The sequence below is a fragment of the Bos indicus x Bos taurus genome, chromosome X (assembly GCF_003369695.1).
Source record: "Bos indicus x Bos taurus breed Angus x Brahman F1 hybrid chromosome X, Bos_hybrid_MaternalHap_v2.0, whole genome shotgun sequence".
NCBI lineage: Eukaryota > Metazoa > Chordata > Mammalia > Artiodactyla > Bovidae > Bos > Bos indicus x Bos taurus.
In genome coordinates, this window is record NC_040105.1 from 48,028,951 (window position 1) to 48,053,151 (window position 24,201).

The window sequence follows — 24,201 nt, forward strand, 5'->3', positions numbered from 1 at the left end:
CTGCTGCTCCTATACTTTCAGAGTATACCAAGCTCTGTCATAAGCCCTGGCACCATATCACAGTCTGGTCTTGTATTATTTTCCATTGTTTTGTATGTGGTACCTCAATTAAAGAATAAATTCCTTTTACGTGAACCGTGAACTTCCAGATGTTCAAGCTGGTTTTAGAAAAGGCAGAGGAACCAGAGATCAAATTGCCAACATCAGCTGGATCATCGAAAAAGCAAGAGAGTTCCAGAAAAACATCTCTTTCTGCTTTATTGACTATGCCAAAGCCTTTGACTGTGTGGATCACAATAAACTGTGGGAAATTCTTCAAGAGATGGGAATACCAGACCACCTGATCTGCCTCTTGAGAAACCTGTATGTGGGTCAGGAAGCAACAGTTAAAACTGGGCATGGAGCAACAGACTGGTTCCAAATAGGAAAAGGAGTACATCAAGGCTGTATATTGTCACCCTGCTTATTTAACTTACATGCAGAGTACATCATGAGAAATGCTGGGCTGGAAGAAGCACAAACTGGAATCAAGATTGCTGGGAGAAATATCAATAACCTCAGATATGCAGATGACACCACCCTTATGGAAGAAAGTGAAGAAGAACTAAAAAGCCTCTTGATGAAGGTGAAAGAGGAGAGTGAAAAAGTTGGCTTAAAACTCAACATTTAGAAAATGAAGATCATGGCATCTGGTCCCATCACTTCATGGCAAATAGATGGGGAAACAGTGGAAATAGTGTCAGACTTTATTGTTTTGGGCTCCAGAATCACTGCAGATGGTGAGTGCAGCCATGAAATTAAAAGACGCTTACTCCTTGAAAGAAAAGTTATGACCAACCTAGATAGCATATTGAAAAGCAGAGACATTACTTTGCCAACAAAGGTCCATCTAGTCAAAGCTATGGTTTTTCCAGTGGTCATGTATGGATGTGAGAGTTGGACTGTGAAGAAAGCTGAGCGCTGAAGAATTGATGCTTTTGAAGTGTGGTGTTGGAGAAGACTCTTGAGAGTCCCTTGGACTGCAAGGAGATCCAACCAGTCCATTCTGAAGGAGATCAGCCCTGAGATTTCTTTGGAAGGAATGATGCTAAAGCTGAAACTCCAGTACTTTGGCCACCTCATGCGACGAGTTGACTCATTGGAAAAGACCCTGATGCTGGGAGGGATTGGGGGTGAGAGGAGAAGGGGACGACAGAGGATGAGATGGCTGGATGGCATCACTGACTCGATGGACGTGAATCTGAGTGAACTCTGGGAGTTGGTGATGGACAGAGAGGCCTGGCGTGCTATGATTCATGGGGTCGCAAAGAATCGGACACAACTGAGTGACTGAACTGAACTGAACTGATGATAGGAAATACGACTTTGTTCCTAGTCTCTCCAGGAGCACATGAAGGTACTTAGTGGAGAACAAGGCAGCACTTGAAGAATATCTTGATTTCTTTTCTCCCTGCCCCAGCCTCCAAAGAAACTTTGGATTTGAAGAGAATGGTGACTAGGAGCTTTTGGGTAAATATAGCACACACTGCATTCTGTAGATCTACTCATTACATTTTTTCAATACTAGATGAGGAACCCTTTGAAATAGGGGCTTGTTATAAACTCTGTATTCTGTGTATTCTCAGAGATTGTCAGAATCTCTGTATTCTCTAAATCTCCATATTCTGTAGTGTCCTGCCCCACACTTTGCAGGTGCTCAGTAGCTGCTGAATTGATTTGAAGGCATTTCTTCTCCTGTTCCCTCCCTTGAGTCAGGCTAGTTTCTCTAGAAACCTTCTATTTCCTGGGGGAAGAGTCTGAAAGCTAGTGAAGAGGAAAGGGCTGTATCTGAGCATTGGCTGTCAGTGGCATCCCTTGGATCCAGAAGCCCACAGTTCTTAGTATTAGTTGACTTTTAGGGTACACATACTTTCAAATATATGTTCCTTTGTTTGTTTTCCTATGGGAGGGCAAATATGAGGAGTCAGGGCATGGACTGGGAGGTTAGAAGGTGGACATTCCTGAATGGTTGTTTCTTTTTACCACTTCCTTGTGAGAGAAGTACTAACTGGACCCTGAAGTACCTAGACGTCCAGAGGAGAAAGGCTTGTTTGCAATGTTGGGCACTAATGGGGGTCTTTATCCTTGGAGTTTTGTGGTTGGCATTAGTTTCATTCTTAGCTTTCCCTCCCACTGAGTTTGGCAGCTCCAACTTGATTTCCTTTTATTCTCCAAATGTTTTCTAAGGGGATAGGGAGGGAAGCAAGCCACATATGTCCCTTTGTTTCTTGAGCCCTTAATAGGCTGGCTGGGAAGGTCTCCTTCTTCTTTCTTCTTCATACATGCCTCTTGCTCTTCAAGACCAGATGTTTGAGCCAGAGGCCTAGGGATCAAGCTATCACTGACTCAGCCCCTGGTCTGGGGCATGTTATTGAGGGGGTTCGGCTTGGCACAGGTCCCTTCTGGTATGTGAATGAGCCTTTCAGAAATAGATGGTTAGTAGTCTAAGCTTATTATTTCCCCTCCCCACCAATACCCTTACTTAGGAAGGGAATAGGCTACTGTGTATGATGATCTGGTCCAGTTTTTGGTTAATTTTCAGATAAGACTCTTGCTGCCCATCTTCTATGGAAAGTAGAATGTGAAGGAGCTATTGGTTCAGGTTTGAGGTCTTGCAGATAGTGAATGGAGTTACTAGTCTAGTCTAGCAATTAGCAAACTTGTCTGTGAGGCCTGATTTTTTAAGAAAAGGCTTCACATTTTAAAAGCATTGTTAAAGAGAATAAAAGAGGACTATGCAACAGAGACCATATGTGGTCCATAGAAACAGTTTGCCAACCCGTGATACTTTATACTACCAATTTATTATACACCAATTTCTCATAAACTCATAGTTTCTCTTTCTTGAGCCAAGCACATGGTAGGCCTTTGGCTCTTTTGATTTATGACTGAGATGTTTGTAGCTAGCCTCTTCTGTGTTGGATGCTAACTAACAAATCCACTGTATCTCCTTCTGTTGTATACTTGGTGTCTTAGTCACTAGGGGTTAGAATTAGGATTGTATTCTTCTTGGAGGAGAAAGAACTTGAAAACTGATGCTCTCCTCAACCTCTCTCTTCCTGTGAAAGACTTAGCCTTTCATCTCAGATGGCCCCAAATCTTATAAGTAAGCAGCTCCTGTTGATGGTAATTACAGAGATTTGAAAACAAAAATCACAAAAGTCCAAAATTGAATACGACAGGGGATTCTGGAGCTGGGGCTAACTCTTCCTGCTCCCCCCCCCCCTCACACTTCATCCTTGGCTATTTTGCCTCCTAAAATCAAACATAACTTTTTGAGAAGGTGCCTCCTTTGTGTTCTTTCCAGACTATGCCTGAACAGAAGGAATCCTGGGTACTTTTAGAGTAAGATACTGAGACTATCTGTTGTAGGGGTGATATCAGAGTGTAGCTCTTATCCAGGCAGGAAGGCATTCTAAGCTCCATCTGGAGCCCTTATATCCAGTGTTCTGGAGATTTGCATTTTGTTAACTGTTGTGTGTTTATGTGGGTACATGCCTATTTGGGCACCCATGCCAATTCTTGCCAAGTGCCTGGGAATGGAGAGAGTATGGTGCCAAGGCTGAGTCATTCTCTTGGAAAAGTCAAGATTATAAGGTGTTGCACCAGATCTGCTTTAGAATGTTTTCTCTTCTCTCTTTTGCTGCCCCTACCCTTCTCCAAACACACCTAGGATTGTAGTTCCCCTGTCTATGCTCCTTTAGACCTGGACAGCTCAACCATTGAGCTTCCTGAGGGGTAACCAGGGCTGCTCCTCCTCTCTCCTTCCCTCCTGTCCCCAAAACCCTACACCTCTACCCAACAATATAGAAGACTTGTGGAATGGGTAAAGATGTTCTGACTCTTAGGGACTAAAGCATATTTGTGAATCGTCAGTAAATGAGGTTAACTTAAGTGGTTTTAAGGTGACAGTTAATGGTGAGCATTCCAAGTAGAGTTGCCTCATGTTTTTCTCATGACTTCTTTGGGAAGGTGTCTGGTCAGTATTGTTCAAGGTGACTTGAAAAAGGAGGATGGTAGCCATAAGATAAATTAAGTGCACCAATTGTATAGAAATATTTTCAACCATTATTTATAGCTGCATGACCCTGAGTAAGGTATTTAGCCTTCTGAATTTTAGTTTTCCATCTTTATTTTTAAAATAATTTTATTTATTTATTTTTGGTTGTGATGGGTCTTCATTGCTGTTCAGGGGTTTTCTCTTGTTGGGACAAATATGATGCACGGGTTTCTCATTGCAGTGACTTCTGTTGTTGTGGAGCACAAGTTCTAGGTGTACAGGCTTCAGTAGTTGCAGGACATGGGCTCTAGAACCCAGGCTCAGTAGTTGTGGCCCACGGGCTTAATTGCTCTGTGGCAAGTGAAATCTTCCCGGACCTGGGATCAAACCCATGTCCCTTGCATTTTTAGCCACTGTACCACCAAGGAAGTCTTTCATCTTTAAAATGGAGATAAAAATGATACCCACTTACTTGGAATTCAGGAGAGAGAAAAGAGCTCATGCAGGATGTCTGGCATATTGAAGGTGCTTGATAAAAGCCCTATTTCTCTTAATTTATTTCATTGTATTTTGCTCTCTTTAAGTATTTGAGATAAAATAATTTTAGGACCCTAGTTTAGGCTTTTCCTCTAATTTGTAAATGTGCTCCCTGTACTGTAGTATCTTTCACTGCAGCCTGTTGAGGGGAAACAGTATAAGAATTTTTGTGGGTATATCTTTTGCTCTGCAAAGAACCTCAGCTCTGGGGAGCCTTGAAAGTCCCAATATGAGGGAGTAGGGTAAAGGAGAAGAGGTATTATGAGACCCAGGTTAGATAGGATGGTTGTGGGATGGGTAAAAGAGAGAATGTGCAGAGGGGAAAATGGTTAGAGGAACCCTTACTCAAGAAGGCAAAACAGTTTGTGGGTCCCTGCCCCTTTGCAGAAGCCAGGCAGCCATAGCTGAGGCCCACCCCAGCCCTTGCTGTGCTGGTAGCTTTCACTTCCTGTGTGTGTGTGGTAAGGTACAGGGGGAGGTCTTAGTCTGGTCACCCTTTCAGATATGCCTGTGAGTAGACAGGCTTTCTATATAGACTGAAAGTGGGTTGTAATGGGATCTCTCAAGATCTGGAGAGTGGTTCCCCTGAGGTTTGTGGAAGCTAGGATAGGGAGTCCTCATTAAGCTAAGCTGGTACCTTAGTGGGACTGTGCGGGAAAAAAAGCCAGCTTCCAACATGTATCTTGTATATTAGGCCACCTTGTCTGGCTTTGTCTTCAGGGATTTCTGTCTCTGCTTGTGGCACACCCCTCCCCACATCTGATGAACTGCTGTTCAATACTGTGGAAAGGTCTCTAGTGTATTCACTTTTGATAGTTTCTGGCAAGAAGGTCAGGGAGCTGGGCAAAGAGGCCTTGACCCTTAACTTTGTACTTTTGGGAGGGATTTCACGAATTGGAAATTTTCCTGTGGCATTTGAAGGGCCTACATCGTGTTTCTTTCCTGTGTCCTTGTACAGGCTATTTGTCTACCTGGAATACCTTGAGCTTCACTTTCCTTTTAAAATATTTTCCCTGTGAAAATATTTTTATCATTCAGGACAGGTCTGCTCTTTCTCTGGAAACCTGCTCTTCTGCCTTCTCCATTATAGCCTGGGTCCCCTTTATGTTTCCACAGTTCCCTCTGATTACCTCTATCACTGCTTTTGCTGTACAAGAGTATGTGGTACATACTCATACTCAGTCACTGTCATGTCTGACTCTTTGTGACGCCATGGAGTGTAGCCCGCCAAGCTTCTCTGTCCATGGGACTTTCCAGGCAAGAATACTAGAGTGGGTTGCCATTTCCTCCTCTAGCCCATCTTCCCAACCTTGGCATCGAACCCATGTCTACTGTGTCTCCTGCATTGGCAGGTGGATTCTTTACCACTGAGCCACCTGAGAAGCCCTGTGCAACATGGCAATTCCTCATTTACTTACAATCCCTCCCCTACAAGAAATACTCTCACACGCTTACTCATTTACTTTCACATATGTACATGTGCAAACTTTAGAATCATCGTCTCATGGCCTGGTCCATGCTGGGTGTCTTATAACTTAGTGGTGTGTGGAACAAGCATGTGTATATATGTGACTGTCAGGAGTGGAGGTCATTTCTGAAACACCTGACGTAGGTAAGAGTTGGCCCTATTTACTTTTCTAGGCCTTATTAGTATTATAGGTAAAGTTTTGGGCTCAGTTTGGATTATGGAACATTATCTATTGCCTGGGAGGCTGCTGGGTAATTTCTGTAGAGATTGTAGTGGGCCTTTTCCCTGCTGCTATCTAAAAAAGTAAACCAAAGTTAGGGTAGGGGTGCTTCTTACTCTACCTGAAGAACTCTGATGTATGTATGTATTTGGAGTAAGTGGTTTCATGCATGCTTACCTTAGCATTAGGGGGTACAAAATTTGTAAGTTTCTGGTGGTAGGGGTGCTAAAAACCCTGGTATTGTTGGTTGGATAAAGTTAAACAGTTTCTACTGGTCTTAATAAATTAGTAGCTGAGCTTGTGGTTTGGAGGGCAAGATGTGGCTTTATCAACTCAAAAAATACAAAGCCACCTTTTAGAGAAGTTATGTTAACTGTGTAGGAACCATAACTAATAAGCTGGATGTCATGTCTCTGTTCTCTTACTGACTGCTCCCCTCACTGTTCCCTAAAACTTTTCTAAAAGAGTCATAGATGCACAGAACTCAAGGGCATTACTTGGGCTCTCTATAACTCTGCTTTTAGGAAGGTGACTATAACAAAAGTGAAGACTGTGGCTACAAACAGAGGTACCCTAGGGCAGGTATGATACCACATGCCACTTTTCAGCCTTTAACACATCCACTGGAAATGGGTGCTAAGAGCTGGTGTTTCCATAAGGATAAATCTTGTTCCTTGATGAGTGCTAGCGTTAGATTGGGCTGCAGATTAGGTGTAAGAAAGCAGCAGGCTGGTTGGGACTGGGGATGATTTGTTTAGGGGTAATTGACCAAGTTCTCCCATATAAACCTAGCCTGGGATTATACTCACTGAAAGTCTGCACTTAGTGAGGCAGTGCTGTGGAATGGCATCTGCCTTCTGATTTCTCACCCTGTATGAATGAGGAGACCCTCCCTGAACATTCAGATGGAGTGTTCAGCCACATTCTTTGCTACTTATAGTCCGGGAAAGGAAGACAAGGAGGAGTCAGGATGTCAGCTGGTTAGAGAGGAGTGAAGGGAAATTGAACAATGAGTGGGCTCAGACTGGTATCCTCTCTCCATTTCTTCCTCTGATCTTGTTGGAAGAACTGTTCCTACTGGCCTGAAGTCATTTTCTTTTACCCAGTGGCCAAAGCACTCTAGGCCCATTAAGACCCTGCGCAAATCACGTTGCTTTAGCAGAAATGTTGATACTGGCATCTAAAATCCATGTGTAGTGAAACTTCAGTGATATTTGGGATCCTTTTAAAAAATTTACTGTAGTTTTGCATTTCCTGGTTCATTGATCAAGGAAGAGCATTGGCATGTTTTCTTTGTTTCCAAACATAGAAGTTGCCAATTTGTGTTTCCTCAGAAAATTCATTTTTCCAGAAGTACTTTGGACCATCACCATCTTTCTGTAGACATGGATTCTCCAGTGTGGAAGATGCCCCCATGGTTAGCTGGTCACCCTTCCTGTCCTTTTCTGTGAAAGTAGGAGGTTACTGCAGATTTTTCAGCTTGATCAAGCAGATTACTCCAGCTCCCTCCCTAGTCAACCAAAGCCTCCTCCAGGGAGGGGAAGTGTGGTAATGACATTATCTTTCCCCAGGCAGCCACATGTTCTCTGAGAACAGGATGTGGGGAGGGCTGGGCCCCAGTCACAGGGTATGGGGGTGGGCACGGGAAAGTGGGCTGGTAGTGTGGCCATGTGGGTTGATGCCTGCCTCCTTGGCTTTGAGAGGCATGAAGAGCCCTTCTGTTCTCAAGTGTTAATTCATGTGTACACCCACCCACCCACCCACCTACTCATGACATGTCCGTGTTCTTCTAAGAAAGAACTGTAAACACCTATGAGTGAGGACCAGCTCTTCAGGCTGGAGAAACTCAGTGGCAAGGAGTGGGTGGGCTCAGGCAGCCTGCTGTACCAGCCCATGCCTTGTGACTCTGTAGCCATAGGCCATTTTGGCAAGGTTTTGTCTAGGGAGCTGGGCTCCAGTAGAGAATGTGGTTGCTTTGTTGCTTCTTCCCGGGACCTCGTCAGTCTCCTCCCTACAGATGGGTCTCTAGCACACTGAGGCGATTTTAATGTTCAGTTTGCTTTTGGCCCCGTCCTCTTCTTTTCCCTGCCCCCACTACTTCTGCTGGGGACCTTTGGAGATGTGCTGCCTGGGGTGGGGAAAAGAGGATGTAGCTAGCTTCCTGTGCAAGGGAGGGTGGGGCGCCCGCCTTCCTGCCTGTCTGCCCACCCTCCCAGCTGCCAGTGCTTGAGGAACCGACTGTAGAGTTAAGTTCAGAGTCATCAGAGGCATAGGGGCTCTCTGGGGCATAGGGATGAGGCTTTGTTCTTCTTGGTCTCTCTTTACAGTTCTCCACCAACAGGGATTGCTGGGCTCCCTTTTTCTAGAACCACAAGGCAAAAAAGTACTTTTAGGCACCAACTGGTCCAACCATCTCATACCACAGATAGGGAAACTGAGCCCCAGGGAGTCTTTAAGTCCTCTAAAGAATTGGTGGCAGAGTTGTGTAGAATTTTACAAGGTTAGAACTGAAGCTCCTTCCCTTTCCCAAGCTGGTCCAGTGGTTGGCAAACTGTATTTGGCTAAGCTGCTTGGGGTAGCCTTCCTTTGACCAGAACAATTCTACTTTTATGTACATTATATCTTGAAATTTCATGTGATTTTCTGTTTGGGAAAGTGAAGAGGCAGGAAGCTGCTGAAAAAACAAATAAAGTTGAAAACGACTGATCAAGACCTACCCAGTACAATTGGTCACACTCTGACCTAAGAGGAAGGGACTGTCTCAAGATCACTGGTCCACTGTTCCTGGCTGATTGCTTCCAGCTAATAGTGTGGCTCCCTCGACTATAGGAAAGATTGTTCCCATCCTGTGTTGCCTTGATCTTCTCCCATCCCAAGGAGACCCCCTCTTGAAGCACCCTGAGACAAGAGCTGCTGCTGCTACTGCTAAGTCACCTCAGTCGTGTCCGACTCTGTGCGACCCCATAGACGGCAGCCCACCAGGCTCCCCCATCCCTGGGATTCTCCAGGCAAAAACACTGGAGTGGGTTGCCATTTCCTTCTCCAATGCAGGAAAGTGAAAAGTGAAAGTGAAGTCGCTCAGTCCTGTCTGACTCTTAGCGACCCCATGGACTGCAGCCTACCAGGCTCCTCCGTCCATGGGATTTTCCAGGCAAGAGTACTGGAATGGGTTGCCACTGCCTTCTCCAAGACAAGAGCTAGAGGCCATTAAATTTATTGGATGAAATAAATGATAGCAAGTAAGCCTTTGGAAGGACCTTCTTGCAACCTTAAATAAGAGAAAATTGGGAGGGCAAAGTTCCAAGTTCGGGGGACCTGGGTTCTAGTCCAGTCTCCTTTACACTTGGACAAAGTGCCATTTGCCTCACTGAACCTCCATTTCTCCTGTCTATAAAATAGTGCTGATATGTACTCTGCCTTTTGTACAGACTTGAGTTCAGCAAGAGAATGCATGTGGACAAGTGTCTTTTTTTTATTGCTTAACTGATTTTAATAACATGACATAAAACTCTTACACTTGATGTAATTGTTATGTAAAATACATAGATGAATACTGTCTTGTTTTAAAAATATAAAATAAACAAGACATGAAAGTAGGCAAATTTCCATTAAGTGAATGAAAAAAGTTTTAAAAGTTTTGCTTTCCATATCATTTGAAGAAGGGAAATTATCATTTTAAACAATATTCAAGTTTATTAAACAGATTTTTTTAAGTTGTATAAAATGTTTACCTTTCATCACCTTCAAGGTTTATGTTACTCCCAAATTTTGCATGTAACTGAACTTTTCAAATCTGCTAATACCTGCTGAATTGATTCCACTATGGATTCTAAGGTGTCAGTTTCTTTTTTTTTTAATTTAAATTTATTTATTTTAATTGGGAACCAATACAATATTGTAAGGTGTCAGTTTCTTCTTGCAAATTTTTATTTACTTCTGCTAACATTTCTTGTGTTTAGAATGGCTAATGAAAACATTACCAGTCTGATAAGGTATCACTAAGCAGTCATCTGTAAGCATGATATCCTCACAAACATCTTCTAAATTTTGGAGTTATTTCTTTTTTATTTCTGTTTATTCCTTTAGTTCTATGATTCTACTTGTATTCTGTGCTAATTTGTGTATTGTAAAACTGACATCTGCAACCACCTTCTTCATGGTGGCTGCCATCTTGGGCCATGAGTGTCTTTTAAACTGTAAAGCACTGTGCACATGGGGTTAGGATTTTTATTGTATAAGGGTGAGTCAAAAGTCCTGCATTTGATAATGAGGTTGCAGGAGAAAGGTACCAAAATGTATCAAATATCTAATACATGCTAGGTGCCAAGCCAGGTTGTTTTGTATAAATAAAGGAAATAATGCTGTTCCTCACAACTATCTTGTGAGGTAGGCATTGTTACTCCCATTTTACTTGGAGGAAAACTGATGCTTCAAGAGATAGAGGGACTTGCAGTGCACCAAGGGACTCCCTCTAGAGCCCACACTGTCCGTCATATATTTGTAAAAACATCTTAAGAAAGTGCTGTGGTTTCCTTTGTAACTTTCCAACTCATTCCCTGATCTACTCCAGTGTCTCTCCTCTCTTGTTGGCTTCATGTCACAACCCTGGGCTCTGTACTCCTTGCTTTCCTTGGTGGTACATACACCAAGTGCACTTAGGTGCCCTTGTTTGGCCATTAGTTGATGGAGGAGCCCTTTGGGTCAGCAACCTTTTTTGTTGATAAGAGGGACTTCTTACTCCCCTGGAGAGCTGGTAGGAAGGGCTAGGATGTGTTGCTAGTTAGAACTGGCTCTTGTCCAAGGTCATGCAACTAAAAGATGGTAGTTGCTTCCCTTCATTGAGACTCAGTTTTCTCATTTTTAAAATGGGCCTACAGATGCTTCCTTTATATGTACTGATAAATTTTTCACAACAGACTCTCTGGTGAAGCCATGATTTGTACGGTTTACCAACCCCAATGGTATAAATACTCTCACCACTTGTTGTTCAGTCACTCAGTTGTGTCCAACTCTCACCATGGCCAATTTCAAACTACCAACACAGGGTCCTTGAAGGAGGACTTATACAGAGATCAGCTCTAGTGTAAGTTGGTTCCAGTGCACTGTTATTGATTGCACCTATCTGAGAGTCCCTAGCCTGTCCCCAACTTCAACCTGTTCACATCTGTATGCAGATACAAGGCTTGCTCCCTAAGTTCCCACAGCATCTAGGAAAGGGAGAGTATCATTTAAGGTCTGCTCCTTGCCTAAGATTTTGATTGAGGCTCTAATTAGAGTATTTTTGATCAATGTTGTTGGGCTGCTGAGGTATTTGTACCAGTTGTTTCCTTCCTCTGTCTAATTCTTAACTAGATGGGAAGATAGTGGAAGGCTCTGGACAATGGCCTGAGGGTTTGGTCATTCCAGAAAGCACTCAGCTTTCTGTTTGAAATCCCAAAGCCTATCCTCCCTCTCCTGCCTGTAGAGCCTGCTCCTCTGGGTTCTAACCTGAAGGTCCCAGCTATGAGGGTCTCTGGGCTAGAAAGTATTTTGGAGGACTGGAGATCTGGTCTGACCTCTCATCTCATCTCAAGAGAATCTATGCTGGGTGATGTTTCTTTAAACTTCCCAGAGGATAAGAATCACCTGGGACAAAACTACTGCTTTCCTAGCTCTTCCTCTGAAGTGTCTTTTTCAGTAAGCTTGGAGTGGGGTCCAGGAATCTAGGTTTTTAAATTAGTGCCCCAAATGATTCCCAGCAGTTAAGTTTGGGAAATACCACATTGCCACTGCACAATCCTCTGCCACGTGGGTGTCATTTTGTCCATTTTGCAGGTAGGAAGATTGAGAGATCATGGCTTGTTTTTGGCAAAGCTCGATCCTGCCTTCAGGTTTTTAGAGTACATAGCTATGTTCCTTCTACAAGAGAGGAATTACTTTAGTATGTAGAGAAATTGCTTTAGTATATAGAGAAATTACTTTAGCCCCTGATCTTTTGTAGAGGTAAGCTGCATTTAACTCTGGAGAACCATTCACTAGGGCCACTGGCCTAGATGTCTCTGTAGTTACTGCTATCTACTTGGCTTTGTTTCCCTTCAATCGAGGATCCCTCTGCCCATATTGACTGTTGACACTAGTCCTTGAGAGGCTGTATTCCATGCCAGAGGTTCCCAAATTTGGCTGGGCCTTAGAATTATCTGAAGCTCTTAAATTCTGATGCCAGGGCCCTGCTTCTTATATAATAATAAACCATGATCTCTGTGGGTAGGGCCAGGAAATCTGTCTTTAAAATTTTTCCAAAGTGATGCTGATTAGCCTATCTACAGACCCAGTTTGTGATTTTTCTGGATACCAGCTGAAGGAGTTTGGACATTTTGGTGGGTTGTGTTGGAGGGCTGGAAACCTGTGTATATTAATGGGACATAATTAGAGAAAATGGCAAGGCAGAGCCTAGGATGAGGAAAGAAGAGCAGGTATCCTTTAAAAGGACAAGGTAGCCTAGGTGCTCTGTTGTGTTCTGCCTCACTTCAGGGCTCTGCTTCTTGAGGGGATATCCCTATCCCTCCCAAGAGAGAAAACATTTAAAATAATACAAGGATGTGTGTGTTTCTGCCTGATATGCATGGCTTCAATTGTCTAACCAACTAGAAATCTAATCATATTTTAGAGTTTCCCCCAAAATCAAAGGGCCCTTAGGCTAGAAGGGCCCTCTGCAGGTCTTCTTGGCAACCCATAGCCCTTCCGTGTAGTCAAACCGGCTTTTAGTTCAAATTATTCTGGAGCGATTGAATATTTGTAATAACATGGCTAAAAATGGAGGCGCTAGTAATCATCACATTCTACTTATGATATGCCAAGTACTTTCTTGTCTGTTATTTTTAACTTAAATCTCCCAATAACCCTGTTGTGAGGTTGATATTATTAGGTTCATTTTTATATATTAGAAAACTGAGTTTTAGAAACAGGAAGGTAAGAGAGACTCTAAAGCATCTTTCAGCTGTACCAAGATTTATTTCTCAAAGAACTAAGACCATTATTTCTAGGATGAGGACTCCAGTTTTGTGAGTCCCCTAGATGCCAGGTTTGACTGATGGCATACCAGCAAGTTTGGCAGGAAGCCAATCATAGCTTAGCTCTGGGACGGAAAACAGAGCTTTTTTTTTTTTTAATATTGGAGTATAGTTGACTACTATATATAAAATAGACAACAGTGTGCTAGTTTCAGGTGTACAGCAAAGTGAATCACTTATATCCACTCTTTTAGATTATTTTCCCATATAATTCTTTACAGAGTATTGAGTGCTATATAGTAGTGTGTGTGTGTGTGTGTGTGTGTGTGTGTGTGTACGCATGCACTCAGTTGTGTCTCTTTGTGACACAACTGTAGCTCGCCAGGTTCTTCTGTCCATAGGATTCTTCAGGGAAGAATACTGGATTGGGTTGCCATGCCCTCCTCCATGAGATCTTCCCAACCGAGGGACTGAACCCAAATTTCCTGCATCTCCTGCATTGGCTGGTGGATTCTTTACCACTGCGCCACCTGGAAAGCCCATATAAGTAATGTATATATGTTAATTCCAATCTCTCAATTTATCTCTACCCCTTCCTAATAACCATACATTTGGAAAATAGAGCTTTTTTATTTAGCTGGAAGCCTCCTCTTGCCCCTACATAGTTGACTGATCCTGTCTTCAGCAGTTTTTAACACAGGACAGGGCAGAAAGCCCATGAGTAATGGATGGAATCCAAGCTGATTCTTAGGTCAGCTCCAGTGCCCTTCAGAGCTGGGATGCTGGAGGTTGCTGTGGTGTGTTTCTGAGCAGAGAGAATAGAGCCCTCTTCTGGTGTTCTGCATAACTAGTGTCTCCAGGCAGCTGCAAATGGTCTGTGTTTCCAGTCTATAAATACTTCTTGTGAAACTTGTAGGCAGGAAGCTGGGTTAAGCAGGAAACTGATGCTATTGACTGAAGCCCTGCTGGGTGTGGCCCCAGAGAGAGGCTTAATCCATGTGAGAGACTTATTAATGTTAGGCCCTCTTTCCTTTAAATTCAGTGGCTTCAAAGTTTTATGAGAATTGAAGAATCTGTTGTTCTTGGCTACCTGGATATAAACCCATTCCTCCAATTCCTTGCCTCTTTCCCTGCTGTGTCGTCTTCACCCTCTGTACCTCCCTGCTCTGTCCCCAACCTCCAGCTTGGGTCTTGGCTGTACCTGCTGCCAGAGACCTTCCCAATTAATTGCTATTTGTTTTAAAAAGAAGCTGTCCTAAAACAGGAGACCTTTTAGTTTCCTTCCTTGTGGTAATAAAAGGTTTAGTCTCTCTAAAATGAGTGATGGTGAATGTATCAGAGCCTAAAAGTTAGGCTTTCCCTCGGTCATAAACTAGACTTCCATTCAGTGTCCACTTAGAGTTTTTAATGGAAGCAAGCTGGTTCTGCCTTCTCCACATAGTCTTTTCAGCTCAACATCCTGATTTGTCTACTGTTTTCTAAGTGCTAGGGTGTTTCTATTGCTTATAATGGTCAGTGGATCAAGAGCAAGGCTTTTAATCCTTGCTCTCACACTGTCCAGCAGCTGTGTGACCCTAGGCCAATGCTTCCCCTTCTTTGGACCTCAGTTTCCTCAGCTGCATATTGTAGAATTTGAATCAAGTGATCTCTGAGGTTCCTTTCAGGTCTGATAGTTGGGGATTCTGGATTATTTATTCTCTTGGAGAATAGGGATGAGAAATTCAGAAGGGTTTATTCTGAAGGAGCCAGATGAGGTTCTAGGATGAGTAGATTGAAATCTTGAGGAAATTTAAAGAGGAATGGCCATGCTAAGGAGCGTATGGGACAGAACCCTGTGCCTAGGAGAAGAGATGAGTTAGGGTAGGGGGTAGGGGTAAGGTTTGGCTGAGCTGATTTTGAAAATAAGTCCTGGAGTTAGGTATAAATGGTGAGGAGCTAGTTTCCTTCCGGACCTTAATGTGTTGAGAGGCAGAGGGGAACTCTACCTCGGTCTCAGGTTAAGCAAAAGGCTGTGCAATTAAGGCTGGATTAATAAGAAAGCTGTAGCTTGCTAAAGTTTCTGATTGTTTATCTCCTTTTTAGCTTTGGTCTCTGTCCTGAGCTGTCCTCACATAGCAACAATGTAATTATGTTCTCATTGTTAACAAAGGTTAGTTTTGTTTGAGGTTGCTTCCCCAAATATAACTGGGCAAGTAACACCCAGGGTCCAATATGCCCTTGTCTCCCAGTTGAAGTGATTCTTAGGGAAGGTGACTGGGTCAAAGCAAGTTAAAGGGAACCATTGTCTCCCATGCCCTTTGCAGCAGTTGGAGTAACTAATCGGAGAAGGCAATGGCAACCCACTCCAATACTCTTACCTGGAAAACCCCATGGATGGAGGAGCCTGGTAGGCTACAGTCCATGGGGTTACGAAGAGTTGGACACGACTGAGCGACTTCACTTTCAGTTTTCACTTTAATGCATTGGAGAAGGAAATGGCAACCCACTCCAGTGTTCTTGCCTGGAGAATCCCAGGTACAGGGGAGCCTGGTGGGCTGCCGTCTGTGGGGTCGCACAGAGTTGGACATGACTGAAGTGACTTAGCAGCAGCAGCAGCAGCAGCAGCAGCAGCATTAAAGGTATGGGTGTGCATGGGGTCCAGGTGGTCTTCTTTCTAGAACCTACTGGGGAAAAGCATGGCATAGGAAGAGTTAACCCTAGGCAGGTCTTGCTCTCTGTGTTAAGTAAGGGTCTGGAAATGGGCAAGAAGAGGTCAGAACAGATAACTGTACCACATCCCACTTCCAAGTCCACGGGAAGAGGCTGAGTTGCTGGGAAGTGAGTGAGTCAGTGGAGAAGAAGGAGGGGAAGGGAGAGGGGGAGAATGCCTCCTAGGCTAGAGATTAAAAGCAACCCTTGTTTTACCCCTTATGGAAAACAGATGCTTGAGTCAGTGCTGTCATCTCAAGAGCCAAGACAGACCAGGCCCTGCCCTGCTCTGGCTCTAGTTCTGGCAGCAGGAAATGGTGGATGCTAGAGCCTAAATAATGGTGAAAGGCAAATTTGAGTCACAATGTAGTGACTGCCCTCTGTCCATGGAAGAGACTGAAGTTCTGGGGTTGCCCTAGTAGGGCTCATCCTACCTCTGGCCACACTTTTGCACTTACCTTTGCCTTCTCCATAACGGCAATGCCACTGAAAGCCCAGAGGACTTGGGCCTTTGAAGAATGGGGAGGTGGCAGGTGAGAGGTGAGGTCATTGAGCTCAGACTCAATTGGGCTGACTCACAAGCTCTGCCCTGGCAAGGGGGCCTTCCCAAGTAATGCTTCACAGATGTGCCCAGGTTCCCTTGTACCAGAGTGTTTGGGCCTTAGCCAAAACAGTTGCCAAGGCATTGTCTGAAGTCAGCAGTGAAATCAGCATGACCAGAGAGGTAGGTGGAGTCAAGGATGGTGCTCTGGAATGTCCAGAAGGCCTGTCTTTACCACTTGTTGGCTGAGTAAATGTGGTTTCAGTGATGTTAAGTTAGACTGTGAGTGAAGGGGCTTGGCGCATTGTTGTTAACATAGTTTGTTCGTTTCCATCTTTATGTTACCTGCCTCTTTGTTCATCAGTTTCCTTATTCATGATGTGGGGTTGGTAATGCCAGTTCCTTCTAGCATACAGGTCCATTGTCCAGACAAGTCAGTTTATTTGACTGTCTCTGCTTTGTCCTCTGCGTGTGTGCATGCTCAGTTGTGTCTTGACTTGTTGTGACCCCATGGACTGTAGCCCACCAGGCTCCATTGTGCATGGAATTTTCCAGGCAAGAATATTGGAGTGGGTTGCCATTTCTTCCTTCAGGGGATCTTCCCGACCCAGGAATTGAATCCACATCTGTTGCATCTCCTGCATTGGGAGGCGGATTCTTTACCACTGCACCACCTGGGAAGCCATCCTCCAAATTCCTCTCTGGTAAAGAGCCATATTGTAGTTCAGTAACATGGAGCAAATGAGAGGAAACTTTGCCCCGATCTCCTCTCTGTGGCCCAGCTACTGCTCATGTGGGTACTCTTGGCCCTAGGAAATGAGAGAGTTCCTTATTTGAAGTGGCCAGGTCTAGAGGGCAAAGTTCCCCAGCTGTTGCTGTCAAGGCAGAGGTAGGTAGTTATTTTCTTTTCTAGGCCAGCCAACTGGGGACACAGGAGAGATCCAGTTTGTTGAGGGCTTTGGATGATAGACTACTGAGATGGGCTATAGACCAGTGAAGGGCTTGCTTGGGAATTGTCTGTATTCCATTTTTCAATAAGGAACAGTGGATTTATTGTTCTTGGGCTAGGGGTGGGTGGGCTAGTGTATATGAGTGACACCCCCCACCACCACATCCAGACTCTTTCTGTTCCGTAAACCCTAAATGATTTCATGAAACACAGTTTTCAAGGACAGGCTTAGACAGGGCCTTAGTTCTTTACTGGGGACCACATCTTGAAATACTCTCTCACCCAGGCCAGCTCCTCCATTCCCGCTGAGCTGTGGGGCTGCCTGGGAACTTTCTGCTGACTTTGGAGGCTTTATTTTCAGGTTCTTGCCTTTCAAACTAGACTACCCTCCTCTCTTCATTGATACTGAAGAGGCCAGGCCCAAAAGGAAGGCAGTGGGTGCCCACTTGTGTGAGCATCCTGTGTGGCAGTGGATCTGGGCCTGCAGCTCCTTGTACACATTTGGGTCCCAGATTACTGTTAAGGAAAATGAGAGATTTTCTTTGATCACCACTCCTGCCCTATACCTATCACCTTCAGCCCTGGTCATGCTATTACCCTTGCTACCCCTACTGCCAACACACTGAAAATCAGGAGAACACAGACCCATGATCCTGTCTTCAAGACTCACATTTTATTCTGAGTTGAGTGGTGGCAAGAATAGAAGTCCCTTTGTGTTGTGTTTGCTTTTCTTCCTAATTTTTTAAACCTAAGATTTTTTATCTCCACAGTGAAGTTCAGGGAACCACAGGCTGCTTTCCCTTGAGATGCAGCCACAGTGGAATGACAGAAACTCTGAGCAGGGATTCTGGAGACATAGGTTCCAGTTTAGTTTCAACTGGACAGCATCAGATTGAAGGAGAGCTCTTTCTTGTTCTGGGGCAATGCTCTATATATGATACAGGAAGCATGAACAGTTCTAGCCTCTCTGACATATTTATCCCTAACCCAGACTGAGTTCTTTTCTACCAGTTGATTTATTTAAGAAACATTTATAAACAAATATTTCAGTTAAATATTTGGAGTTATGGGCCAGCCCCTGAAGATGGTAGATTGGTATGACTCCTTTCCATCTACCTTCCTGGCCTCTGTGCCCACTCTTCACCTTGCAGGCCTCATTTACCCTGGAGGAGCTCTGAATCCTTGCATCTCTGTCTCCTTTGGGGCCATTGCATTGTGTCTCTTTCTTTACCTGGGACATTTGGGTGCTCTTCCCCCCAACTCTCACATTCTCCCTTTTTCAAAATCCTTATCTTTAGATACCCTGCAAATACCACTTTGAACTGTGGTTCTGTATTTCTACAAAAAAGTTTCTTCTGTTCTGGTATGGTACTTCTCAGGGTTTCCCTTGTATGTAATAATTTCCCTGTTATTCAGTAAGTCCTTAGGGTCAGAGACTGATTCTATAGCTCTACTGCAACCATAGTTCCCTAAACATAGTATTCCATTAATATTGGGTAAACTGAAATAAATTTATAGAGAGCTCCTTAACCTGGAGTCCTTGGGCCTCCATGAAATCTATGGGTATAATTTGAAGTGGGAAGGATCTATGAAGATGGATGGAGGAAAATTTACATATTTGTTTTCACTGACTTCTCACTAAAATTTAACCCTTCTTTCAGTTATGAATTTAGGCCAAAAAAAGGCAGTACCTGTGACTTTGTCACCAGAGGAAATCTAAGATACTTTGATATTACAGTTTAGTTACTATAGATTTTTCAGAATATCATTTATGCTGAAGACAAGATTGAAATTACAGTAGTAATAACTAATAAGAACCAGTGTTAGGTAATTATATAATATAATAATGAAGAAGTACATATTAAATTTTGGTAACTATTTCAATGTAATTGGTCTCTTTATATCTACTTTATTTCATGCATTTACAAATTTCTGAGAAGGCAATCCATAGACCTCACCATACTGCTCAGAAAGGTCCGTGGCACAAAAAAGTCAAGATGTAAAATGTTCCCATCTCTGAGTCTGTATACTGTGCTATATCTATCTCTTGTATCTCCTTGCTTAGTACTGTTCATTTAGCCAATATCTTGTGAGTACCCACTGAGTCTTAGGTACTAGAGAAAGTGAAAGTGAAGTTGCTCAGTAATGCCCAACTCTTTGCGACCCCATGGATAGTAGCCTGCACCAAGCTCCTCTGTCCATGGGATTTTCAAGGCAAGAGTACTGGAGTGGGTTGTCATTTCCTTCTCCAGGGAATCTTCCCAACCCAGGGATCAAACCCAGGTCTCTCACATTGTAGACAGACACTTTACCATCTGAGCCACCAGGGAAGTCCCTAGATACTAGAGAGGTAGCTCTAATTAAGATAGAAGCCTCAAAATGAGGATTAAATTTCTCAATATACTAAAAGGGCTGTTGTCCCTTTTCTACTTCTTATCTGCCAAGTCATTGGTGTTTTGAGGGCTCCCCTAACTCAGCTCAAGTGTGATTTAAGGCTAGATATTGAAGCCAATATGGATGTGAGAGTATGGATGTATGGATGTGAGAGTTGGACTATAAAGAAAGCTGAGCACAGAAGAATTGATGCTTTTGAACTGTGGTGTTGAAGAATACTCTTGAGAGTCCCTTGGACTGCAAGGAGATCCAACCAGTCCAGCCTGAAGGAAATCAGTCCTAGGTGTTCGTTGGAAGGACTGATGTTGAAGCTGAAACTCCAATATTTTGGCCACCTTATGTGAAGAGCTGACTCATTTGAAAAGACCCTGATGTTGGGTAAGATTGAGGGCAGGAGGAGAAGGGGACGACAGAGGGTGAGATGGTTGGATGGCATCACCAACTCAGTGGGCAAGAGTTTGGGTAGATTCCAGGAGTTTGTGATGGACAAGGACGCCTGGCGTGCTGCAGTTCATGGGGTTGCAAAGAGTCGGACACGACTGAGCGACTGAACTGAACTGAATTGAAGCCAAATTCTAGTCCATTGGGCCTCATTCTCCCTACCTTATGAGGGTCCATTATATGCAGGTCACTGGATTGGCAGGGAGCCTAGGTAACACTGAGTCAAAGTGACTAATCTTGCCTGCTGTCTCTCACTGGGGTACTTGCCTTACTTGTTCCTGCCTTCATGGCCTTTCCTGTCCCATTGTCAATCCTGAAATAGATTTCCTCCTTGGCTCCCTGGTGAGATTTATTTACAAAATTGTTCCCCAGGCCTGGTCCTCATCAGAATTGTTTAGCTGGCAAAATTGCTGTCTGGCCCCCTCTTTCCCACTAGCTGACCCCTGTGCTCAGGAAAAGCCCATAGGTATTAAAGACTCATAAGGCTTAATGTTTTAGCTACTCCATGGGGATTTGTATCTTTGGCAATTCTACTTTTATTCCCCTCCAACAGAATAAGTAATATGTGAGCATCCTAGAAATGTAGATTAGTTTTCTTTTTAATTTAAAGAAGGGAGGATGCATTCATAAGATCACTACCCAAAAACCAAGACTGACAAATACTTGGGTATGATTCCAATAACCTCTCTTTGAATACTTTTTTATAAAATTGAGCTCATGAAATCTTGTTGCTTACTCTTTCTTAATATTACTGAGGTGTTTTATGTGGGCATGAAATAATCATTATGAATATTTTATTTGACCATGTGACAAGCCATCATATGGCTATATCATATAGATTACCTAAGCAAAATGTCCAACAACTAAAAAACTTAATCTTTGGAGGTTCTAAAGGGAGGAGATATATATATATATATATAACTAAAGGGAGCAGATATATATATACCTATGGCTGATTCATGTTGAGGTTTGACAGAAAACAACAAAATTCTGTAAACCAATTATCCTTCAGTTAAAAAATAATGAAAAAACCTTAATCTTTGGTTTCTTTTAATAGAGGCATTCTACACTTTGATGTAAGAGAGATTTGACATGTTGGCTTAAATTGTGAGACTTGGACTTAGATCTGAATTCAAACCCTGTCTTCCCCACTTACTAGCAAAGTAACATTAGACAAATATCTAAGTCTTCATGCCCAATGTGGAGATATCCTGTTTCACAGGATGATTATGATTATTGGGATAGTACATATAAAGTGCCTAGTGAGTAGTGAGTCTTCATACATGAAAGCTGCTGCTTATTGTTACTGTTAATACTATTACCACTGCTACCAAGTTTTCAGCCAAAGAATCCTATCTCTACTGATGAAATATCAGCTATCATTGACTTTGGCTAGGTGATCTATTCCTAAGAGTAGAGGGTGCTTTTTCTAGTACGTATGAAATACTTTGTGTTTCCGTCTGGGCCTGTCCCTGTCCCTTTTCCCTATGCTTACTTGGCTTTGGTAGCACCTCTGTCCTGCTCAAACCTATCTATGTTGAGGGCCCTTTCCTCTCTTGTGCCTAGGGAGACCAGTGAGACATATATACAGGAAGTGTTAACAATGCAAGACAGTATATAGAACCATAGACATCAGCACGGAAATGGCTATTGGAGATTGCCTAGTATAATTGACAAACTCCATCTCCTGCACTCCTGCCCTTGCACAGGTGAAGGGAACTAAGGCTCAGGAATGGGATAAGATTTATTCAAGGTTGTAGAGTAAGCCAGTTATGGTGCTAGGCTTGGAATCCAGTGTTCTTTATCCTGCCCTTAACTTGCCTCTATGAAGACCAGTGCTGTAGATAATCCAGGCTATAGATCGGAGGTGGGGAGAGAATGCTGTGGGCTTGGAGCTGGCTGATGTAGGTGGAGAAGGCTTCCTGGAAGAAGTATAGCCAACATTTGTTTCCTTTTGATAATAGGTTTATTTGCATTCATTTATTTTCCCCTTGATAAGCACTGCCTTGTAGCAGTGGGGGGTTTGTCTTCAGTAAACTGGTTGGGAGCAGAGGGCTAGGTTACTGTTTGTTTTAATGGTCTCCCTTCCTTCACACCAGTATCTAAATTCCATAGGTTCCTGCACCTTAGTTTCTTCTCCTGTGGTTGGATAGAGACTTATCCCAGGCTCTGTTGAGCATCAAGCCAAACAACTGACTTATCTCCTTTGATCTAATCCTAGATCAATGTGCGTGTGACCACCATGGACGCTGAGCTGGAGTTTGCCATCCAGCCCAACACCACCGGGAAGCAGCTGTTTGACCAGGTAAGGGAGGACTTATTGCTTCTTAGCCTCCTACTTCTCCCAATAGCTTCCACTTTCCCCAAAATGCCCACTTTTGAGGAATCTCTTCTACTCACTCCTCCAGCAGAGGTCAAAACAAAGGCTGACCTCAGCCTTAATGAAGTAGGCAAATTTTAACTCTGGAAGCCTATATCTTGGATGGCCCCAATCAGTCCTATCCTTGGGGCTAAACATGGGAGAAAAGAGAAGCAAGTAGGGTATGACTGTGCTAGATACTTTAAAAATGTCAGCAGGCAGAGCCCTTCTCTCAACTCTGAAAGATATGTGATTCTTCTCTGATTTAACAATGAGGCTCAGAAATTAAATAATTTTATTGCACTCAGTTGGTATCTGCCTGGGATTTGAACCCCACATTCTTGTCACTGTACAACATGGCTTCTGTCACTTGGTTTTTCTTCCCACTAGAAGGAAACCAACATATTCTCCCTGTAGTAGTGTGCTCTATGTACATTTCCCTCAAGGAATATTGGGACTTAAGATACCACAGTGGGTGAGAAATGCAATAAGAGGATACCTCAGCTCCTATAAACTTGACATGGAGATAATACTGAAGTAGTCATCCCCATCTACAATCCAAAGAATGTCCTTTCATTGTGAATCACCATTGTCAGAAAGGATGTGCTATGTAACAGCCAGGTGGGGGCCATAGAATCCAAAGGAATGTGCCTTTTGTGACCAGACTTCCAGGAGTAAAAATGGGGCTCTCATTTCCAGAAACTGGAATCCCTCCAGACAGGCCATTATCCTACTTCCACACCAGCCTCTGGCGAGGTGAGAGTCTGACATTGTCCTGGATGTTGGGACCACATGTCCCCTTAATGGATTTTCCATGCCCTCCTGCTTCCCTTTTTCCTTTGCTCTCTGTGTACTTCTGCTGTCGGAGCTTACCCATACTTGGGAAGGGAAAGGAGGAAAGAGATTATATTCAAATAAGATCATTCTATTACTATGAATACATCTGACTGGTGAGAGGAGAGGATGGAGATGGGCATGGTACAGGGCTGTTTTCCATTCAGATCTCTGTGTAAAAAGAAGGAAAGTATGGCTAGAAATGTGAGACAGTTTGGGCATGTCTCCTGAGTCCCTGATGTCATATGGTAGAGTACGAAAATTGCTGTCTATGGCTAATACAGATGAAAGTTAACATTTTGTCAAGGGCTTCCTGTATGTCAGGTACTATGCCAGGCATTTTGTAAACCATATCACTTGACTATCACAAAGCCCTGTGAGTGCAGGGATTAGTACTAGCCCCATTTTACAGATGAGGAAACAAAAATCTTCATATTCTTAGCTAGGCCCTGGGAAAATTTATTGAACCTTTTTGGGTTAGTAGTCTCATTCCCCCACCACGTCCCCCACCCCAACCAAAGTGCATCTAATGTCTACCTCACAGACTTTTTGTGAGATTATGGAAGAGTCTATTATTTGTATCTCACTTGCTACCCAGTGGCTTGTAAGGATATATAAAATTCAGAAGGATAAATTAAAATAGGTGAGAAAGACTATAAGAAAGTGCATATAGAGAAGAGTGTTATGTGAAGCATCTGACGTATAGTAGAGATGTAATAAATGATAGCTGTCAAACACCGTG

General features: G+C 43.4%; 1 protein-coding gene across 1 annotated transcript in view; it reads left to right on the forward strand.

Annotated features, from left to right (window-relative positions):
• Positions 1–24,201, forward strand: part of MSN (moesin) — a 72,785-nt gene that overhangs the window by 26,168 nt on the left and 22,416 nt on the right. Inside the window, 1 exon segment of the mRNA XM_027533314.1 lies at positions 22,488–22,571. Within this exon segment, the coding sequence (XP_027389115.1) occupies positions 22,488–22,571 (84 nt within the window).